The 17,471-nt window shown below is 43.2% G+C and overlaps 1 protein-coding gene across 1 annotated transcript in view; it reads left to right on the forward strand.

The window, feature by feature from the left end:
* Positions 1–17,471, forward strand: part of arvcfb (ARVCF delta catenin family member b) — a 104,200-nt gene that overhangs the window by 40,661 nt on the left and 46,068 nt on the right. Inside the window, exons 4-5 of the mRNA XM_079160447.1 lie at positions 5,151–5,656; positions 15,073–15,256. Of these exons, the coding sequence (XP_079016573.1) occupies positions 5,151–5,656; positions 15,073–15,256 (690 nt within the window). The remainder of the gene's footprint in view (positions 1–5,150; positions 5,657–15,072; positions 15,257–17,471) is intronic.

The following is a 17,471-nucleotide window of genomic DNA, read 5'->3' on the forward strand; positions in this document are numbered from 1 at the left end:
TTTCTAATTACAGCAGGAAATATATCCCAAATATTTCCTTCGATCTCCTCTCCTCCTGCACTCAAAGCAGTTGACATCAAAACATCAGCAGAATGTAAGCATTTCTTCTTCTGACAATCAGCCCTCCCAGAGTGCCCGGGCTCTCCTGTGCACTCACACTGCAATTACTATACTTCCAAGGAGGGAGCAGAGTCTCTAAACTGCTGTAATGAATCTGGGAATTAAAGCGGTTTAATTACAGCTTATCATTGCATTGCAAGCCCTCAATTATGCTCCCAACAAAGAATGTAGACGTTTAGTGCTAAAACGGCTTCCTGCATCGGCGGCAAACACTCATTTTGACACCGCCGTCGTGTGTCAGGAATGACGATGTGTCATTTTGTGATGGACTTCTTTGGATGTGTGAGCATGCCTCATTCTTGGATTTTAGTGTCAACGTAGCTAATGTACACTAATGTCTAGCTCTAATGCAGAGGCTCCCATACAGGTCACCAGGGGTCACCGCATGGTTTCTTCAGTATGACAGTGATGTGAGTCATACGGTTTTTGGAAAGTGGTACTCAAGGCTCTCCACCAAACACCAAATTAGAATATCTTTTGGTCACAATTTCTGAATACATGTTCTGATGTCTTTGTCATGAATCTAAATGCAGATTATAGTCTATTTCAATGTCACTTAGATCGTTTCTTCTTGCTGGACCTGTTAGCCGTTTCGACGTGCTGCAGAGCATGATAGGGTGGTTATAATGCAGCACGCCTTGCATTATAATAACACTGCATAATAATGCAGTATGGAGGCATTTATTATGTATCTCAGGTTTTTCCTTTATCGCTATCTGTAATAGGGTAGTGCAAATGATTGGAACACATAGTGTTACTACATCAGAGGTAAGAGGTGGTAGTGTTTCAAGGTCCTCATGAGTATCTCTTTACCACTGTGGTACCAGACAAACACTATTTCTTTCATCTGTTGATGAGAAACGCTCGATGAAGATGGCAGGATTTGATTAAAAATCATTTGTCAAGGCACTCAAAGTAGATATTTGTCCTTCTTTTCTATTTAGAAAGAAGTATCCATTAAACTGAAATGGAATGCATGTTTATATGTTGTAGACTGCTTTTTTGAAAATCTGCATGTCTGCTTGTCAATTGGTCTTTTACAGAACTTTTTCCTTGGTCAGCGTTCATTTTTCTTGGCATAAAACCACTCAAAAAGGTGTGAAATCAAAAAAGGTTATTATTTACCTTGACATTATATTAGTGCCTTGCTTAAAGGCAGCAGGAATGAAGCTTGTAATGAACATGTCTGTTACCTTCCTCTCTCTCTCTCCTGTCCTTCCCAATCTCTGGGTGTGAGTGCATCTAACTCCCTTTCCCCCGATCCCATCCCATCCTTTATGTGTGTGTGTCTGTGTGTGTCCATAAGAACTTTTGTGTGTGTGTGTGTGTGTGTGTGTGTGTGTGTGTGTGTGTGTGTGTGTCCCCTAATGCCAGCGTGATTAATAGCTGCTTTTGAACTCTGCCAGACTACAGCGGCGTCTTTAAGCCAATCTCTAATGGCTCATCTCTCTTTGGGCGACCTGTTCCGCTGCACCTGCCCACCTGCATTCAGGGTCACTACACACACACACACACACACACACACACACACACACACACATACACACACACACACAGACATAAACTCACACATAAGTACTCACATTTACTCATCCCTTAATTGAGGGGGGGGGGTCTCATTCTAATTCAGCGGTGTCTTGTGGAAGTGATCCGGCCCTGCTGTTCATATCCAATCCCATCAAGAGACTTTCACTGGGAGCCATGTAGTCCGTTTATTATAATACTTCCCCTGTGTCATGTTTGAGGTTCCTCAGAAGCATCCCCTAAATGACTAAATTATAGAGGAAACTTCTCTTGAAAAATTGAATGTAAACAAACAGTGGTGGCAGTGGATAATGCCATCGAAACAGCCCGGGAAATTAGAAAGTGGCAAGACATAAACTCTCAAGCTTTGCTGTTTATAATCTCTCTTCTTTCTTCTCTGTCCTGCAAAGGCTCTTGTGCATCATAAAAATAATATTGCCAATAATTCAAAATGAGCAGAAATGCCTGGCAGGAGCAGTCAGCCATAAACGCCACAGAAATGCAATGTGTACATATGAGATGCAAACATCTTCTTGCGAGTGTCTAATCCCTTTCAGTTGGCCTCCTTTCATGGGCCCGCAGCAGAAGAGGGTCAGGCACGGCCGCGATTAAAGGATGATGAAAATAATTGACAGAAGATGAAGGGAAGGAAGAATAGCGAGGATGTGACAAAGTCCGGATAAATAAAACGAGCGCTGAAGTTTGCCGACATGCACGCATCCCGCGTCTACTGTATCAGTTTATCTTTTCTTCTACTCTTTGTGTCTTTGAGCAAAACAAGCGCGCACAGAAATAGCCCGAACATTTAGCAGCTCGATTAACATGAGGAGAGTGATCTGCCGTAATCGCGCTCGGCGCATCGCGGCTGCAGACGGAGAAGCCCTTTCACATCCTGTGAATACACCCCTCCCTCTACACACAATGGCGCCAATTTAAATGCAAATCCTGACATTCCCATCACTCAGCTGCACGACAAAACGCTTCACCAAAAGCCCCGGCCGCATCGGTTCAGATCCAAATGAGCCACGAGCTGCACAACTGTACATCTCATCTGTGTGTTGAAGTGTGTCTGGTGAGAGAAAGTGTGCGAGGAACATAGTGTGACAGATAATGAGAGAGAAAGTCAAAGAGAGTGAGCGATGCCGTGCACGAGATAGATGCTGGTTATGTATTCAGCTCTATTCGCAGGAGATGATGCCGAGATTGTGTACTGCCCTTTCTTTGGGAGGGTTATTCCTGCCTCCTTGCCTTTGTCATGTCCAATATCCCGCAGCTATCGAAGAGCTGGTTGATGGCCTGCGAGTGTGGGAGTGTGTGTTTGTATCTCGTGTACACAAGGAAGCATTCAGTAACCACCAGCACGTGCAAACATACTCGCAAATTTCCATCTGCTTTTCCATGCAGTCCGTCATGCAGCTCAGTGTTGTCGCCAAACCTCAGAGCTGCAGTCGTCCTCCAAAAGATGTTCTGTAATGAGGCTTATTTGGCCCCTCCTTCCACGCTGTGGTTACATGCTGCCTGTAGAGGTTTGTGGCTCTCCAACATGGTCCACAAAGCTGGAAAAAACAACTTTTAAAAGTCAAATGATAGGTTAAATGTTTTCGTCATGAGGGAACGCCTGTGTGTAAAGGCATTAGACCCGCAGAGTCACAGCTGTTCTTGACATGTGCCCACGACACCCAAAGCTCGTCCGGCGAAGTTTGCCATTCAGCGCCGGGGTTCTTTGTTCTTGCAGCGTTTGGACGCAGGGCTGTATTCAACTGCGGTGGGGCCTCACTCCATCTCTATTAATCCTCTTTCCGTCCATCTGAAGAGGGGTTTTAGTATCTTGTTACATTGCTCGGGCAGGACTTTTTCTCCCAGTTCCTTTCGTATTGATTTCCTTGGCAGTAAAATACACAAAGTCGTGCCATTAAAGCCAATATGTTACTGCAAGGTTTGTGTAAAAGAATAATCAACAGGGGAAAACACCAGAGCCTATAGGCGAGCACCCCCCCCCTCCCCAGCATGCCAGGGAAGAACTGTAAAAACACGTAATTAACATAAAACTCATTAAAATTACAGCTCGGTCTGGAATTCCCTGCCAACCGCCGGCGTTGGCCACCATTTTGTTGCACCACCAACCACCATACATCAAAGATGGTGAGAGGAGACCAGCTGAATTATGTAACGAAGATAAACAAGTCTCAAGCTGTGGGGTGGGCGGGAGGAGGGAGGATACGATAAAGGCTGTGCACAAGTACACAAGCCTAATTAAATTCCTCTCCCCATGTCATAACTTCCCCCACCAAATATTCCACCATCCTTTTATACGACTCAGTGGTTCGTGTTCAAAAAGAATCTTTCTCCAAACTAGTTTCAGAAATATTCTTTGCAACTTTTCCGCCAGTGTAAAATGTGACTCTCCTGACTCCATCCTCGGGGTTGGTCCTTAAAGTGAAAAATCGCTGCAATGATTAAAGAGTCTTAACTAAAATAAGTAGCCTGCACTGTGGCAAGTAGCAACAAATGACCTGTCATTGGAATTGAGCGCCACATTCTTTTTTTTGCTCATCACTCGAACGGAGAATTGATGAAGATGCCGTCAGAGTAAAGAACCCGAGAGAGTGTAGATCATAGGCTCAGAGAAGGGCACCCTCTATGAACCCACAAAAAGAAACTCACTTCTTCCTCCCCCAGAGGACAGCACTTATTTCCATCACGGAAAATGATCTGAATGCAGTACCCAGCCCTAACGCCAGTGATGATAATGAGGCTAATGCTAGCAGAGAGGTCCCAGAGAGATGGTCATTGCCATTTTAGCAACTGCATGCTGGTGTTCAGCTCTGTGAACAGAGGGAGCCCCGGGGGCACCGCACGTATACTCATAGTCCTCCCTGGGGGGACAGCACAGCTCTTTTCTTTGTGTTCCCTGTGGGAATTGACATCAAATCCCTTCTCTACTCTATATGGTGGCTTCCTAAAAAAATCTTCACAAGACTTTCTTTCAAAGCTTTTTCTTTGGTGTTGCCTTTGTCTCCGTTTCTTTGTGAACTGCCTGGTTTTTCTTTCTGCAATCTTTTTCTGTCTCTCAATCACTCCCTCTAAGACTTTATGTTTGTTGATGTCTGACATGTTTGCTGCTACCACCTGACAGGGAGAAATAATAAGCGGGGTGTTGCTTACCTTATCACTGTTATTGCAGGGGATTGCCACCGCGGTCCCTTTGACGGACCGGTTAATAACAGATCCAAAGCACAGATCACCAGGTGTCCCCCTCACGCTCTGTCCTTCACTCCCTCCCTTCTTTTTCCTCCATCGCCCACAACTTCCCACCTCTCAGTCACCCTGTCCTCTGCTTTTCCTTTTCTCCTCATTAGTCTCCGGCTCTCACCTCAGTTGGCTTCTCTCAAAAGTCTTTACCCCGGCTGTCTAATTCTTCTCCCAGACAAATCTGTCTGAGACGCCTTCACTTTACCTCGTCCATCTCCCTTGTGCTCACCGTCCTCTCCTCTTTCGTCTTCCAGAGGGTACCCGGACGAAGCCATTGAGCCAGAGCTGATCGACGAGCGCCACCCTTACATCCATGGCATGTATTCAGCGCCGCTGGCCCTGCCGGAGAGGGGGAGCATGGCCAGTCTGGACCGCATGGGCGGCCGACGCTCACCGTCCATTGACAGCATCCGGAAGGACCCGCGCTGGCGTGACCCAGACCTCCCCGAGGTCATCGCCATGCTGGGCCACCCCATTGACCCGGTCAAGTCCAACGCCGCCGCCTACCTGCAGCACCTGTGCTACGAAAATGACAAGATCAAGAAGGATGTGCGTCAGCTGAAGGGGATTCCTGTTCTGGTGAGCCTTCTGGACCACCCCAAACCCGAAGTCCACCGCAAGGCTAGCGGTGCCCTGCGCAACATCTCCTACGGCAAGGACAATGACAACAAGGTGGCCATCAAGATCTGTGACGGCATCCCGGCACTCGTCCGCCTGCTGAGGAAGACCAACGACATGGAAGTTCGAGAGCTCATCACCGGTAAGAACAAATATTTCCATAATAAACTCTCCAAATAATGTGATGAGGCTCATCCGAAATGACACTTAAAAAAAGCTATCTTTATTAGATTGTTAATCAATACAGATGATTTTTAAAAGTACCTAGTCATGAGGCTGCAAAACCATCTATTTAAATGTGTGATCGATTTGCCCAAGCAAATGATCGTCTCCACTTTGCTCCTGATGAAAACATTTTCTGAATGTAGCGGGAACAAACGCACTTTGGGAGATGAAATTGTTGCATGGCTGGGCAATTATAATTGTTTCCTGTCTGGGAAGGATGTGGTGGCGATATTATCATATCATGTCAAATATTTACGTCTGTAATTTTGCCTACTAACACCTTGACTTTATTTGTCTCACCCTCATCACACAAATTATTTGAAATAAAGTGCTATGGATATGTTGGATTGCATTTCACAAGTCAGAGATCATTTACAGTCGCCTTGTCAAAGGTAAAGGATTCTTATATCATAAGAAAACCGCCAGCATAGCGATGTTGCAGCCAAGGCTGCTGGCTGTGTTCTCCATTAACTGTAGGAGTCCTCTTTCTGTCTGCCTAATTAGTCCCGACTGTCTTTCTCTTAAAGCAAGTATAAAGTGCTGCTTTGAAGCCTTTTAAGCTGATATGATAGTACCTTAGTTCGCCAGTCCTTTCCAATCACTGGCAGCATACTTTCCCATCACTTATATATTCTGTCTGGGAATATACAGAGTCGGCTGCCATAATCCCATACTCTGCATAGTAATGCAGGGCTGAGTCATACTATATTAAGAAGAGTTTTCACATCATTATTTTTTGCAACAGTTCACAGTGAACTATCTTCTCATCTCCCACCATTTACATTATACGATTAATTTGTGCCCCGGCGTCCCATATGGAAAGATACAACTCTCGCTGAATTAGCATTGGATTGCGAAACTCCCCATATACGAGTGAGGGGAGATAACAAAGCTCTAATTCAAAGCTTTAATCAGCCATTCTTTTAATTCTAGTGAGGACACAATTTGAGTAAGTTGTCTGGGAGATGGCTCATTCTACCACTTGTAACAAATGTTAATGAGCTAATTAGTCGTCATATTGTAGAGCCATTTTATTTCAATGAAGGATCACACGGTTCACAGCTATACAGAATCTAGACCAAACATTGTGATATTCCATTACCTTACTATTATTACACTGCACTGTAAGCACAAAGAGATAGATATAAAGTGGAAAGATTCTCCATAGAAAAGCAGATGACTTATGAGCATTGATTAGGAAAAAGCTATTGGCTGCAGCGTGTCATGAAATATATTTTAATGCCTAAGAGGAGCTATTGATTCAAACGCCATGATGGGATTTCTTCTCCTTGACCTGGTAAATGTCAACGGGGGACTATAGTGGGGTGTGTGTGTCTTTGTGTCTTCTCAAGTGCTCAGCTAATCCCCAACATGATTGGTTTGACCTGACACACTTTGGCTGGTGTGCACGCTCCGCCATCGGAGAAGGGGCTTTTGTTTTCAGTGCACACGTATGAAAAATGAGAACTACTTTAAAGTGAGATGCTTGATCTTTTCGAAGTAGCCACTCCACGTGAAATGCGGTATATGTACTAACCCAAGGCATAAAAGGGAGTTACTGTTTAGGTAATTTTACAGTTTAAGGAAGGGAAGGTTTTGGTAGCTATCAATGGTTTCTAGCTGGATGTCATTTTGTGAAGATGTGTTGCTTTAAAGAGCGAATTCCAATATTGACAGCTGCAATCCAGAGTTATAGTGATAGCGATACCAGTCGTTTAAAAATCATGCTTGTTGAGCTGTAGTGTGCATCCATGCATAAGTGTGTGTGTGTGTGTGTGTGTGAGAAGCTTTCCTTTGCTGTGACAGAGATGTCGCGGTGAGCGATGACTGTGCCGCAGCAGAAATGATTGCCTTTACAGCACCATGTTGCTCCCCATCGTAGCTAAAAATAACCCTGCACCACAAGACAAGGAGGACAGAATGGAGGGAGGCTTTTTTATTTTTTCTCCTCACTCATTATGCACCCTCCTTCGCTCAATCTATTTCATTTTTTTTGTACTTCTTCATTCATTATATACACTCTGTCTCGAGGTTTAGGTTTCCATTGCCAGTTGCTCTGGCCCCAGTAAAAACAGGCCCGTCACAATGCAAGCTCAGCTTAGAGCCTCAGCCCATGTGGCCAGAATTGGCCGTGTTTTTCTACAATTAACTATGGGTTTTAAATATAGGCCCCTTTCCTTAGTCCATGTGTTTTAAGAGTTTTCTGTTGGAGTTTGTCAAACCACAGAGAGCTCTGTTTTCTGCGGGGGGAAACGGGTGACGTGGAAGGAACCAAGTGGTTTTATTTTCCAACACACAAGTCAGACAGACCAGTCGTTGATATTTTTAGAGCTTTGTTCCGTTCAGAGTAATTCTATTTCCCCTCCTGGTAGGCTCTGGGCTGTTTGTGCCCTCCAGCAACTCTCTCTCTCTCTCTGGAAATGTAGATTATTAAGCGGATTTGTCTCCTGTTCTTCCTGCAGGAGATGTCTGAGTTGTGTGGACTGACACTGAGGCAGGTGCTTGCTTTGTCGTTTGGATGAAAAATGCATATGGAGCAAGTTGGCAGGCCTTAAAGCTAAGAGAGATGATGTCTAGACACACATGTATATCTGTGCCAAGAATTTGAGGGCTGAGTTTAACATAATATATACAGCACTATTTAGAGGATGTGTTGGTCTAAAGAACCTAAATGTTGTCTCAGTACATTTTAGTTTTAACACCGAAGGCCTCAGGGAACTGGAACCGTATACAGGACATCAATTGTTAGCTGTGGGATTAAACAAAGCAGCAAACAATATGTTGCACAGACATTTAGTTTTAAAATGTTACTGTCTTGAAGCTATACACACTGCATTGTTATGTTATTACCTTATACATTTGTAAGGGCTGATACGTTGCCTGTTTACACATGCATCAGATATTGTACGGATCAACACGAATCATTTCAGAGAAGGGCAACATACCCGAGGCCCCCCAACATCATCCATGAAACCAGCTGCTGAGTCTATCATTGGTGTATACGTGCTGGTGTCAGTGTGTATGTATGTGAGCATATTGCACAATTTGCCTAGTCCTTCCTCTTCCTCCTTCTTTAGCACCAAGAGCTTGATGGATAGCATACGGGGTGAGCCGGAGAAGGACAGGAGGGAGGAGGCGAAGGAGGAGAACAGTAATGGGCAGAACTAAATGAATAGCCCTGCTAGAAGAGCAACATATCTGCCAGTGGTGACTGGAAAATTTAATTCGCCTCAGCTCCAGTCCCATTCCCAGTCCAGGTCCCAGTTCCTCCAGCCCCCACATCCCTCCCATGGGTCAGAGGAGAGGGGGATGTAAAAGAAAGGAACATGAATAAAAAGAGAACCAGGAGGAAACATGCGGTTAAAACTCAGCTCACAACTTGACTCTTTTGCTCCCCATCTTGTCATTTAGGTTTTAATCTAAGCGTTGTTAGGATTTGTCGTGCTCTTACAAATCAAAACTGTCTGTTTGTGAATGATTGAAGAGGCAGTTAATGATATTCAACTCACCCTCTGGCTGGATTGGATTTTACACAAAAGAAAACAAGAAAGGCAATTCACAGGTTGATGGGAAAAGAGACAGATTGTTGTTACATGCATATCGGGTTCTTCATAGCCTTTCCCTCTTAGGAATAGAAGCATAGCGTCGGCAATGTATACACGCGTTCTCAGAACTCTTTGGGGATGTTTTTGTAGCTGAATGAGTTCCGTTTACAGCAATATATCACAATCTATTTTACAACTTATTTCGCACATTCTGCTCCTCAGATGGTTTCCTTCACGACCAACTAAACCAGACTGTTTACCCCTTAAGAAGATAAAGCTCTCAGCAGATAAACAACATGAATAAACCAGATAGGAATAACATTTTAAGATCTTGAAAGCAGTTGGACTTAGTTATTGAAGGTTATGGCAAAGTCTTGGACTGTTTCTTTATGGCCCTGCAGGGAAACTTGACTTTACTGGATAGCAAACTTGTGAGAAAAGTGACAATGTAAGTTAAAATCATCCGTATTATAACTTATTTTTTCCCATGGGAAGGAACATCCTGGATGCATTAAGATCTTATTGCCAAAGCCTCCATGCAGATGGACGTGGAACACCATTTGCACTTGGTCCTCTTCTGCTCAGCAATTGCTTACTTCCAGCTATACGCGATGGATCTTTACTCAGGTCAGATTTATCATGCAAACAGAAAGATGTAACACAATGATTTTTAACCGGCTCACTGAAGTTTGACCTAAACAACTATTAGTTTTTTTAATTAAAACAAATCCATATTAAGGAGCCTTTGTCATCACACATGCACGGTATCTGCCTCAGTGGCACGAGACAGCGGGACATTCCCAATCCACCTTCCACCGACAAGCTGACAGAAGACAGCAAATAGACTAAACCTGATACAGAGTCTCCGGCCTGAAACAGTGGCGGGATGGAGATTGTCACTTCCACAGCACTCTGTCACCTTAATAAACAACGTTGTGTCTGTGGGCTGTATGCCTGTCGTTCTTGATGGATCACAGCCACCCACAAAGACATGCCTTAGCCTCCCCTCTGGCATATGTGATCAGCGTAGAGCTGACTGAATTCACGGCCTGAGCAATGTTTCAGCTGGAGTACCGGAGGTGGTTTGGCCTCCCTGGTGAAAGCCACGAGGGGGGGGGTGCACAGAGAAAGTTTGCATGGTGGAGTTGTACTTTTTCCATCCAGGCTTAGGTTTCTTAAGTAGGTACTGAGGTGTGTATGACCTTGTTAGTTATTGCAAATTGCTTTTTTTGACAAGTAATAGATAGATGCTGACATATTTTACATTTTGTATGTTTGATACGGGCTGTTTTATGATGACGTAGAAGCACTCAACACAGCTGTAAAATGAGAAAAGTTTGTGACCCGTCCGCCATCTTGTAAACAGTCGAGCCAAAACCAAGCGAGACAGCTGCGGTCGGACTCCTCGGCTCTGATTGGTTGTTTTTCTTTGGGCACAATTATCTGTGTCTGTATGTACTCCTGGCAGGATATAGTGACAATTTGAGCAAACCAACTGTGACTTTAATGCACTGTTCCTAGGTACCAAGTATTTCCCATGCACTGTATGACATTTATGTTTTCTTTATTCACCGCTTGCCTTCCGTAAGCTCACATAGCTCTTCATGTGCTGACTGCATGTTGAATGTTGCTCGTCACAGGTACAGCTGATGCTAATGGAGGTGATCAAGCCGTCAGCCTGGCAGGCAGGCAGGCAGGCATGCCATCATACACACACCACAAGAGCACATTTGTTGTTAATGTGATTCATGCCTGGGTGCTGATACTGCCTCTCGCTTTCATGCTTGTGGTTAAAATAAAGGACAAAATTGACCCTGTAAAAAAGAGAGTGGAGGAAATATGCTCCAGGGAAGGAGTGGGTGGGTTACTAAAAACAATACTTTCGGAGGGCCAAAAGTCAAATAAGACTTTAAAAGAGCAATTACGAAATAGCAAATTACATATAGTAAACTGATTAAAATAGCAAAAATCCACTTTTTAATATGACTCCCCTGCTCTTTTGCAACAACAAAAAAAAATCACATCTTGTTGTTAACTTGTTCTCATTTGGATTTCATTGTGTTGGGTCATTCATTTGCAATGAACTCATAATTCTCAATAATGAAACATTGTCTCTCTCACTCCTGCATGTATGCAGATATGTTTAAATGCATGAGCTGATACTGTGCGCCACAGAGGGTTTAGATGTTGCTTTGACTGCTGCAGCACCAGGAATAACTTTAATGAGTCAAGCTCACGTCAGCCATTGTCGGTGAGCAATGTGAAGTTTTCTGTGATACCTGTTGTTTTTGGTACCAAGAGAAAACTGTGATTAGAGTAGAAGTACACAGGACCTCTGAAGAAACTGACAGTAATGTTTGTGATATCTCGAGCTATACTTACAGGGTGTACCTCATTATTTTCAACCAAAAGAAGAAAATGAAGGGGCACTTGAAGGTAGAATCATCTAAACGCCTGAACGACAATAAACATGCAGACAATGCTAAACTAATTAACTCAACCAGTGACTCAACAACTACACACAGAAACAGACCAACAACGGTTGGTATGATATCCTGGCTGAGACCAGCCTGAACAGACACACACCTGGTTTGAACCATGGCTAGGTCTGGGTAGATAACAATAAGCAATTAAGGCAGAAAACAAACGTGTTATTAAATAATACTGGTGTAATTTCTTCAATCAGAGCTTCGATTATGTTGATGAAAGAGCATCCATATGTTTAAATAACATCTCAGCTTGTTTTCGTCCAAGTTTACCGTACCATGAAAGTGGTTGGGGGGGACAAAAAGAAAAATCAATTTGAAAATTTGTAGAGGTATGAAATTTACAGTAAACACATGAAGCACAAAATTAAACCAGCCTTCATTCAACAGTGTAATTACCTGAACATTGTTTGTTTGGAGCATAGGGGGCATTTTGCCCTGGAGTTAGCCTCTCGGGCAATGTTTACTCTCAGGTCACGTTTTCCCAACAAGCTCTGTGAATCAGATTTATTTAGTTTGTTATTAAACTTATTTACTGCACATCAGCGACCAGCTACAAAATCCATTAATAAAAAAGAAAATATGCTTTGTTCCAGATTTCGCTACAAAGTAATTTCTATCCGTAGGCCCCTTGGCATTGACAAAGAAACATTAAGTGGATAGTTTGAGGTTATTGATGGGCATACAAGGCCTGTGTCTATAGGATATATAAAGAGTACAATTATTTAGTAAAATCACAGCACATCATTCACACTGTCCAACATGCTAAATCTTCTCACTGAACTTCCAGTCCCATAAACATGATCTGTTAAGCACACAGGATTATATTAAGTTGGCTCGAGGCTTTAGTGTGTGGTCAATATCCTGCGTCGCAATAAGGTGTCTGTGTGTGAAAGTGGCCCATGGAGCCACACCTCAGCTTCCACATCTAATGGCTTCCCAGTAAGATACTGGAAGCCTGGTGGTCTGTGACGCACAGGAAGCCGGTCTAGTCACCAACCGGAACCACAGATTCCGATAGAATATGGCACTGTGATGGGCTTATGTAGCAAAGGTCATGAACCGCATTAAAATATCACAAGAACACAGTATGCGGATTAGTCTAATACGTTTTATTTTTCCTTTTTCAATGTCTTGGCGAAGGAAACCAGTTTTCTGCAGGCCCAACCACACCAGAAGGAATGGATTTATTTTTAGCCCTGGCCTGTCCGCCGAGCCTTTTATTTATGATTTAATAGAGGAAATAATGACCATCTGGAAAATGTACAGAAACCGTTTTAAGGAACTGGGCGAGACATTTTCATTGCCCTGCTAATGGTCTGTTATTGTGGGGCAAGAGGGAATCGCAGACTGTGGCTGTCTGCGTATGTATGTATGTGCACGAGTGTGTCAGGTCCTTTATGTCAGACAAAGTGCATGCGTCTTCGAGCTCTCCTGCGTGTGTTTGTTTAATCTTAATGCTGTAACTCCCAGTCGTTGTTCTCTTTGGACCGGGGTTTTTCAAACTGTGAGGCGTGGGACAGTTGAAAGAGGGGGTGTGGAGGGAGAGACGTGAGGCAAAGTTACTGTGTGAGGCTAAAAGGACAGGAGCCTGTTGGTGTTCTAAACACAGCTGAAAGTTGGCCATTGAAGTCTGGATGGCTGATTTGGACCGTTCACCAACACAGCCAGCTGTCACAGTGGTGTGACACACAGCTCATGGAGCCAATTAAGGCCCAGGGACGGCAGTAGGGGGGCTGCACAGCTGCAGGGTCCAGCATGATTTTATCATAAAAAGGGAAAGGGGGTTGGAGCGAGCAGGTCCAAAGTTGGTTGGTGGAGATTCCTTTTTTCCCCTTTCTTCCCACTTCGTTAGTTTGATATCTCTGTCCAACCAGCCTAGTCGATGTCCTTATTGTTTCATTTTATTTCCATCTCTGGGTTAGGAAGTGTAGCTTTCCTGCCCCAATGCTGCCATGCTGGCCTACCACCAATATCCTTTGTATAACTATATTATATTATAGGAGAGAATTAACGTGCATACATCCAATTAGGAAGAAATGATGCTCCTTATATTTATGTTAAACATCATATTTTCTTCATAATTAAAGTAATCCAGTGATAGTTTTCTGTACATCCATGGGTACATTGCAAACAGGAACTGTCATTAACTAATTTGGCATATTTGTAATGATGGCAATATTGTCAGACTTTGTAAACCCCAGCTTTGGAGTACCAGATCTTCAGATCAGAATGCAAGTTAAATGCCTGAATATCAAAAGAGAAAAGAAATAGTGAGATAAGTGATGAGAGACGAAGGCAGAGAGAGAGAGAGAGAGAGATCAGGACGATGGTGTATTAAAAACAGAAACTCTGTTCACATCAAACATGGACTTCAAAGTTTCTTTTTTATTTTTGTTGTAACATTTTTGTTCTCCTCAAACCAGAGTCTGCCTCGCACCAGAGCTTCTATGTGTCTTCTATGTGAAAACCCATCTGATGCTGACGCTTTATCGCAGACCTTTTATTTTTGCGGGGTTTGGCTGCCTGGCTTTGCTGCCAACAGCGTCCTCCGCTCTGCTTTGTCTGCCCGCCTCTCTTTTGTGAAACCTCAGGATGCACAGACCACAGCTCAATTTAGTTTACCTCTTTTGCAGAAGTAGCAAATAGGCTGCCTGTTAGGGAGGTGTTCAGGTAAATAGAAGATGCTTTCCCCTGCTTGGATTGTTTAGATGAGAGAATAGAGGAGGTGATGGATACACATCTGTGTGCTTTTTGCCAAAGTAGTTGAATACAGCATATGTATGCATTAAATTAAGGTCCAAGTGGTATATTATTTCAAAAGTGATACTGCATTAGTTGAGAAATAAGATTAAGCATCGTAAGGTTACTTCCTGTAACCTCACTGTTCCTATAGCGATAGCATGAGAATATCATAGAGATATCACAGTGAGTATTGTCCTCTATGAACTCTGTGTGGATTACAACATTGTGATAGTCGGCTAAGCCCTCGTGGGAAAATAATAAAACTATTACAGTGTTTTTTTTTTATAATGTTCAATATGACTTTTTCAAAAGTGGTGTACCTCCGATCTTAATGTGTTTTTGATTGTAATCCTAAAGTCTGCACTACAGTTTGTTTTGCCGCTATACAGCTGCCGTTATATTGCATCACTTTTACTCTCCTCCTCTTCCACCTTCCTCATCTTCTTCTCTCCTCTTCTATCCTCCCTATTTCTCCTTATAATCCTCTTTCCAAATCACCTATTTCTTTCCCTTTCTAGCACTATCCTCTTAATATCTCTTTTTTGATTCCCCCACAGGAACCTTGTGGAATCTGTCGTCATATGAACCCCTGAAGATGGTGATCATCAACCACGGCCTGCAGACCCTGACCAACGAGGTTATTATTCCCCACTCGGGTTGGGAGCACGAGCCAAACGAGGATTCAAAGCCCCGCGACGCCGAGTGGACCACCGTCTTCAAGAACACCTCCGGCTGCCTCAGGTAGGTTACATAGCGGCTGTGGCGGTTGCTTGCCATTCCTTGCGGTTGGCTCATCAATAGTACAGTACTGAGGCTATTGCAACAGCCCTAGATCTGATGTTTTATTGTGTCATATGCGATAGAGAGCTGTATATCTTTGCAGTTTAGGACTCGTGATTGGATACATTGGAGACATTTTACAGCTGGTTTATCAATCAAATGATGCCTATTAAAGAAGATTTAAGATTAAAGAAGCCTAAAGTGGGAATAGCACAAAGAGGAAGCAAAACAATCAAGAAGTCGGGATATGAAAAATGTGTGAATCCATGTTTGAAGGTTGAGCAGATTGTAATTTTGGACAAAACCAGCTTTAAATCAGGAAGCACACAGATAGACATGAGGCAAAATCGTGGCGACAGATGGCAGATTTATTCAGGTTAAAGTCAATTTAAGTTTACAGCATGTGGACACATTTTAGAGATCATCCTGGATTTTATCGAGGGGATCCTTAACACACACACAGCCTTGTTTTTACTATGATACCAGTCGTAGCTGGGGACAGGTGTGACGTATATGAGACTATATTCTGTTGGACCAGGGGCAGGTTTTAGTTCTTGGGTACTAAAAGAATTCACGATACGGCAGATGCTGTGCCTGTATCTGTATGTTTGTGAAGTATGCTGGATGTCTGTCTGCAGCAGATTGCTGGGTGACAAACTGGTAATGACATCCTCCAAGCTTCATCACATACAGGTAAGGTGCATTGTGTTATCACTTCAGAAGACATCTATCTACTGCATTTTGGGAAGTTGTTTTTGAAATGTTGCTCTATTCGTATCTTGTCATTCTAATATGCGCTGGGCAACTTTACAACCACTCCACCCTGAGTCCAATGAGTAGCATTAGAAGGCAACTGAACAAGCTACAGTTAAATAAGCACACAAATGAAGTTAGTCTCAAGCTTATTAAGGCTGAGAGAAGATAAATTGAGCATGCAGTGCAAATCGTTGCCTCATGACAACAAGTCAATATGTCTGATTCCTTTTTTTTTTTGCTTTTTAGAAAAGCACTCTCTCTTTTTGATGGTCAGAAAAAACAACAACATGCGCGCATCAGTGTTAATCGGGATGAAAAACATAGAATTTTGAATGAGTATGTTATTAACCCTTGTGTGTGAGCTACAGTACATTCCCATCACTGAACCCGGAACGCTGTGCTTTGAGTGTTTTCAGTGACTGCAGTCGGAACCCGGAGTTGTTCTTAGATCAGTCATCCAAAGTGGTGTTAACTTCTCCATTTCCACGGTCACATACCTCCGTGTTGAAGTGGTGAGACTCACTCGGCCATGCCGCTGACCCTGTCTGCTCCATTTGTTTTAAGAAGTGAAGGTCTGCTATAGTCCTGCGGGGCTCTAGTCTGAGATAAAAACTTGAACGTGCCCTTCGCTAAACCTCTCACATGCGTATACTGGTCTTTGCGGTCACATCGCTCTCGGCCGATGAAGCAGAGCTACCGGATGATTGTTTGGCTTGAACCTGTTCCTCAGCAGGAAACTGCTGCCTCACAAGAAAGTGCTGAATCCATTTGACCTCTGACCTGTAGTCAAACAATGTCCACAGTAATGGTCAAACATGGTCAAACATGGTCATATCCACGGTGGTGTTTTCAGATTGTTTTCTAGAAGTTAACTGTCCACACTGAAACACAAACATCTTTGTCCTATTTATTTTGTGGCAGTAACCGTAATTTATTTCTGCCACAAACATTTATACATATCATTTATAGTACAAACTACAGAACATCACATCACCATATAACATTACTGCCTCTCCAGCTTCTACTTGTGTCCGTCTTAGGTTTTATTAGCAACGTTGTTTTTTAAAAAATTTTGTTTATAGACATTACGGTCATATTGTTAAAGTTATCGTGCACTTTATTAGCAGCCATTCCACAGTTTACTGGGTGATGCAAAATCCCTGAATGTATTGTCTACCACTCTACTGTATGACCACACTGAGCGGTGAGAACCTATAGTGAACCTGTCACCACACTGGACACCAAGAAAGATAAATACAGCTTCAGCTCACAATTAAGAATCTGCTTTTTTATTCTTTTCTGACCTTTTATTGACCATTAAATGAATAATTTGCAGTTTAATTGATAATGGGAAAAATCACGAGTTGCAGCTCGACATCAAAATCTAAAAGCTTCCCTGTTTTCTAAATGACACCTGATA

This window comes from Pholis gunnellus (assembly GCF_910591455.1).
Source record: "Pholis gunnellus genome assembly, chromosome: 6".
In the NCBI taxonomy this organism is placed as follows: Eukaryota; Metazoa; Chordata; class Actinopteri; order Perciformes; family Pholidae; genus Pholis; species Pholis gunnellus.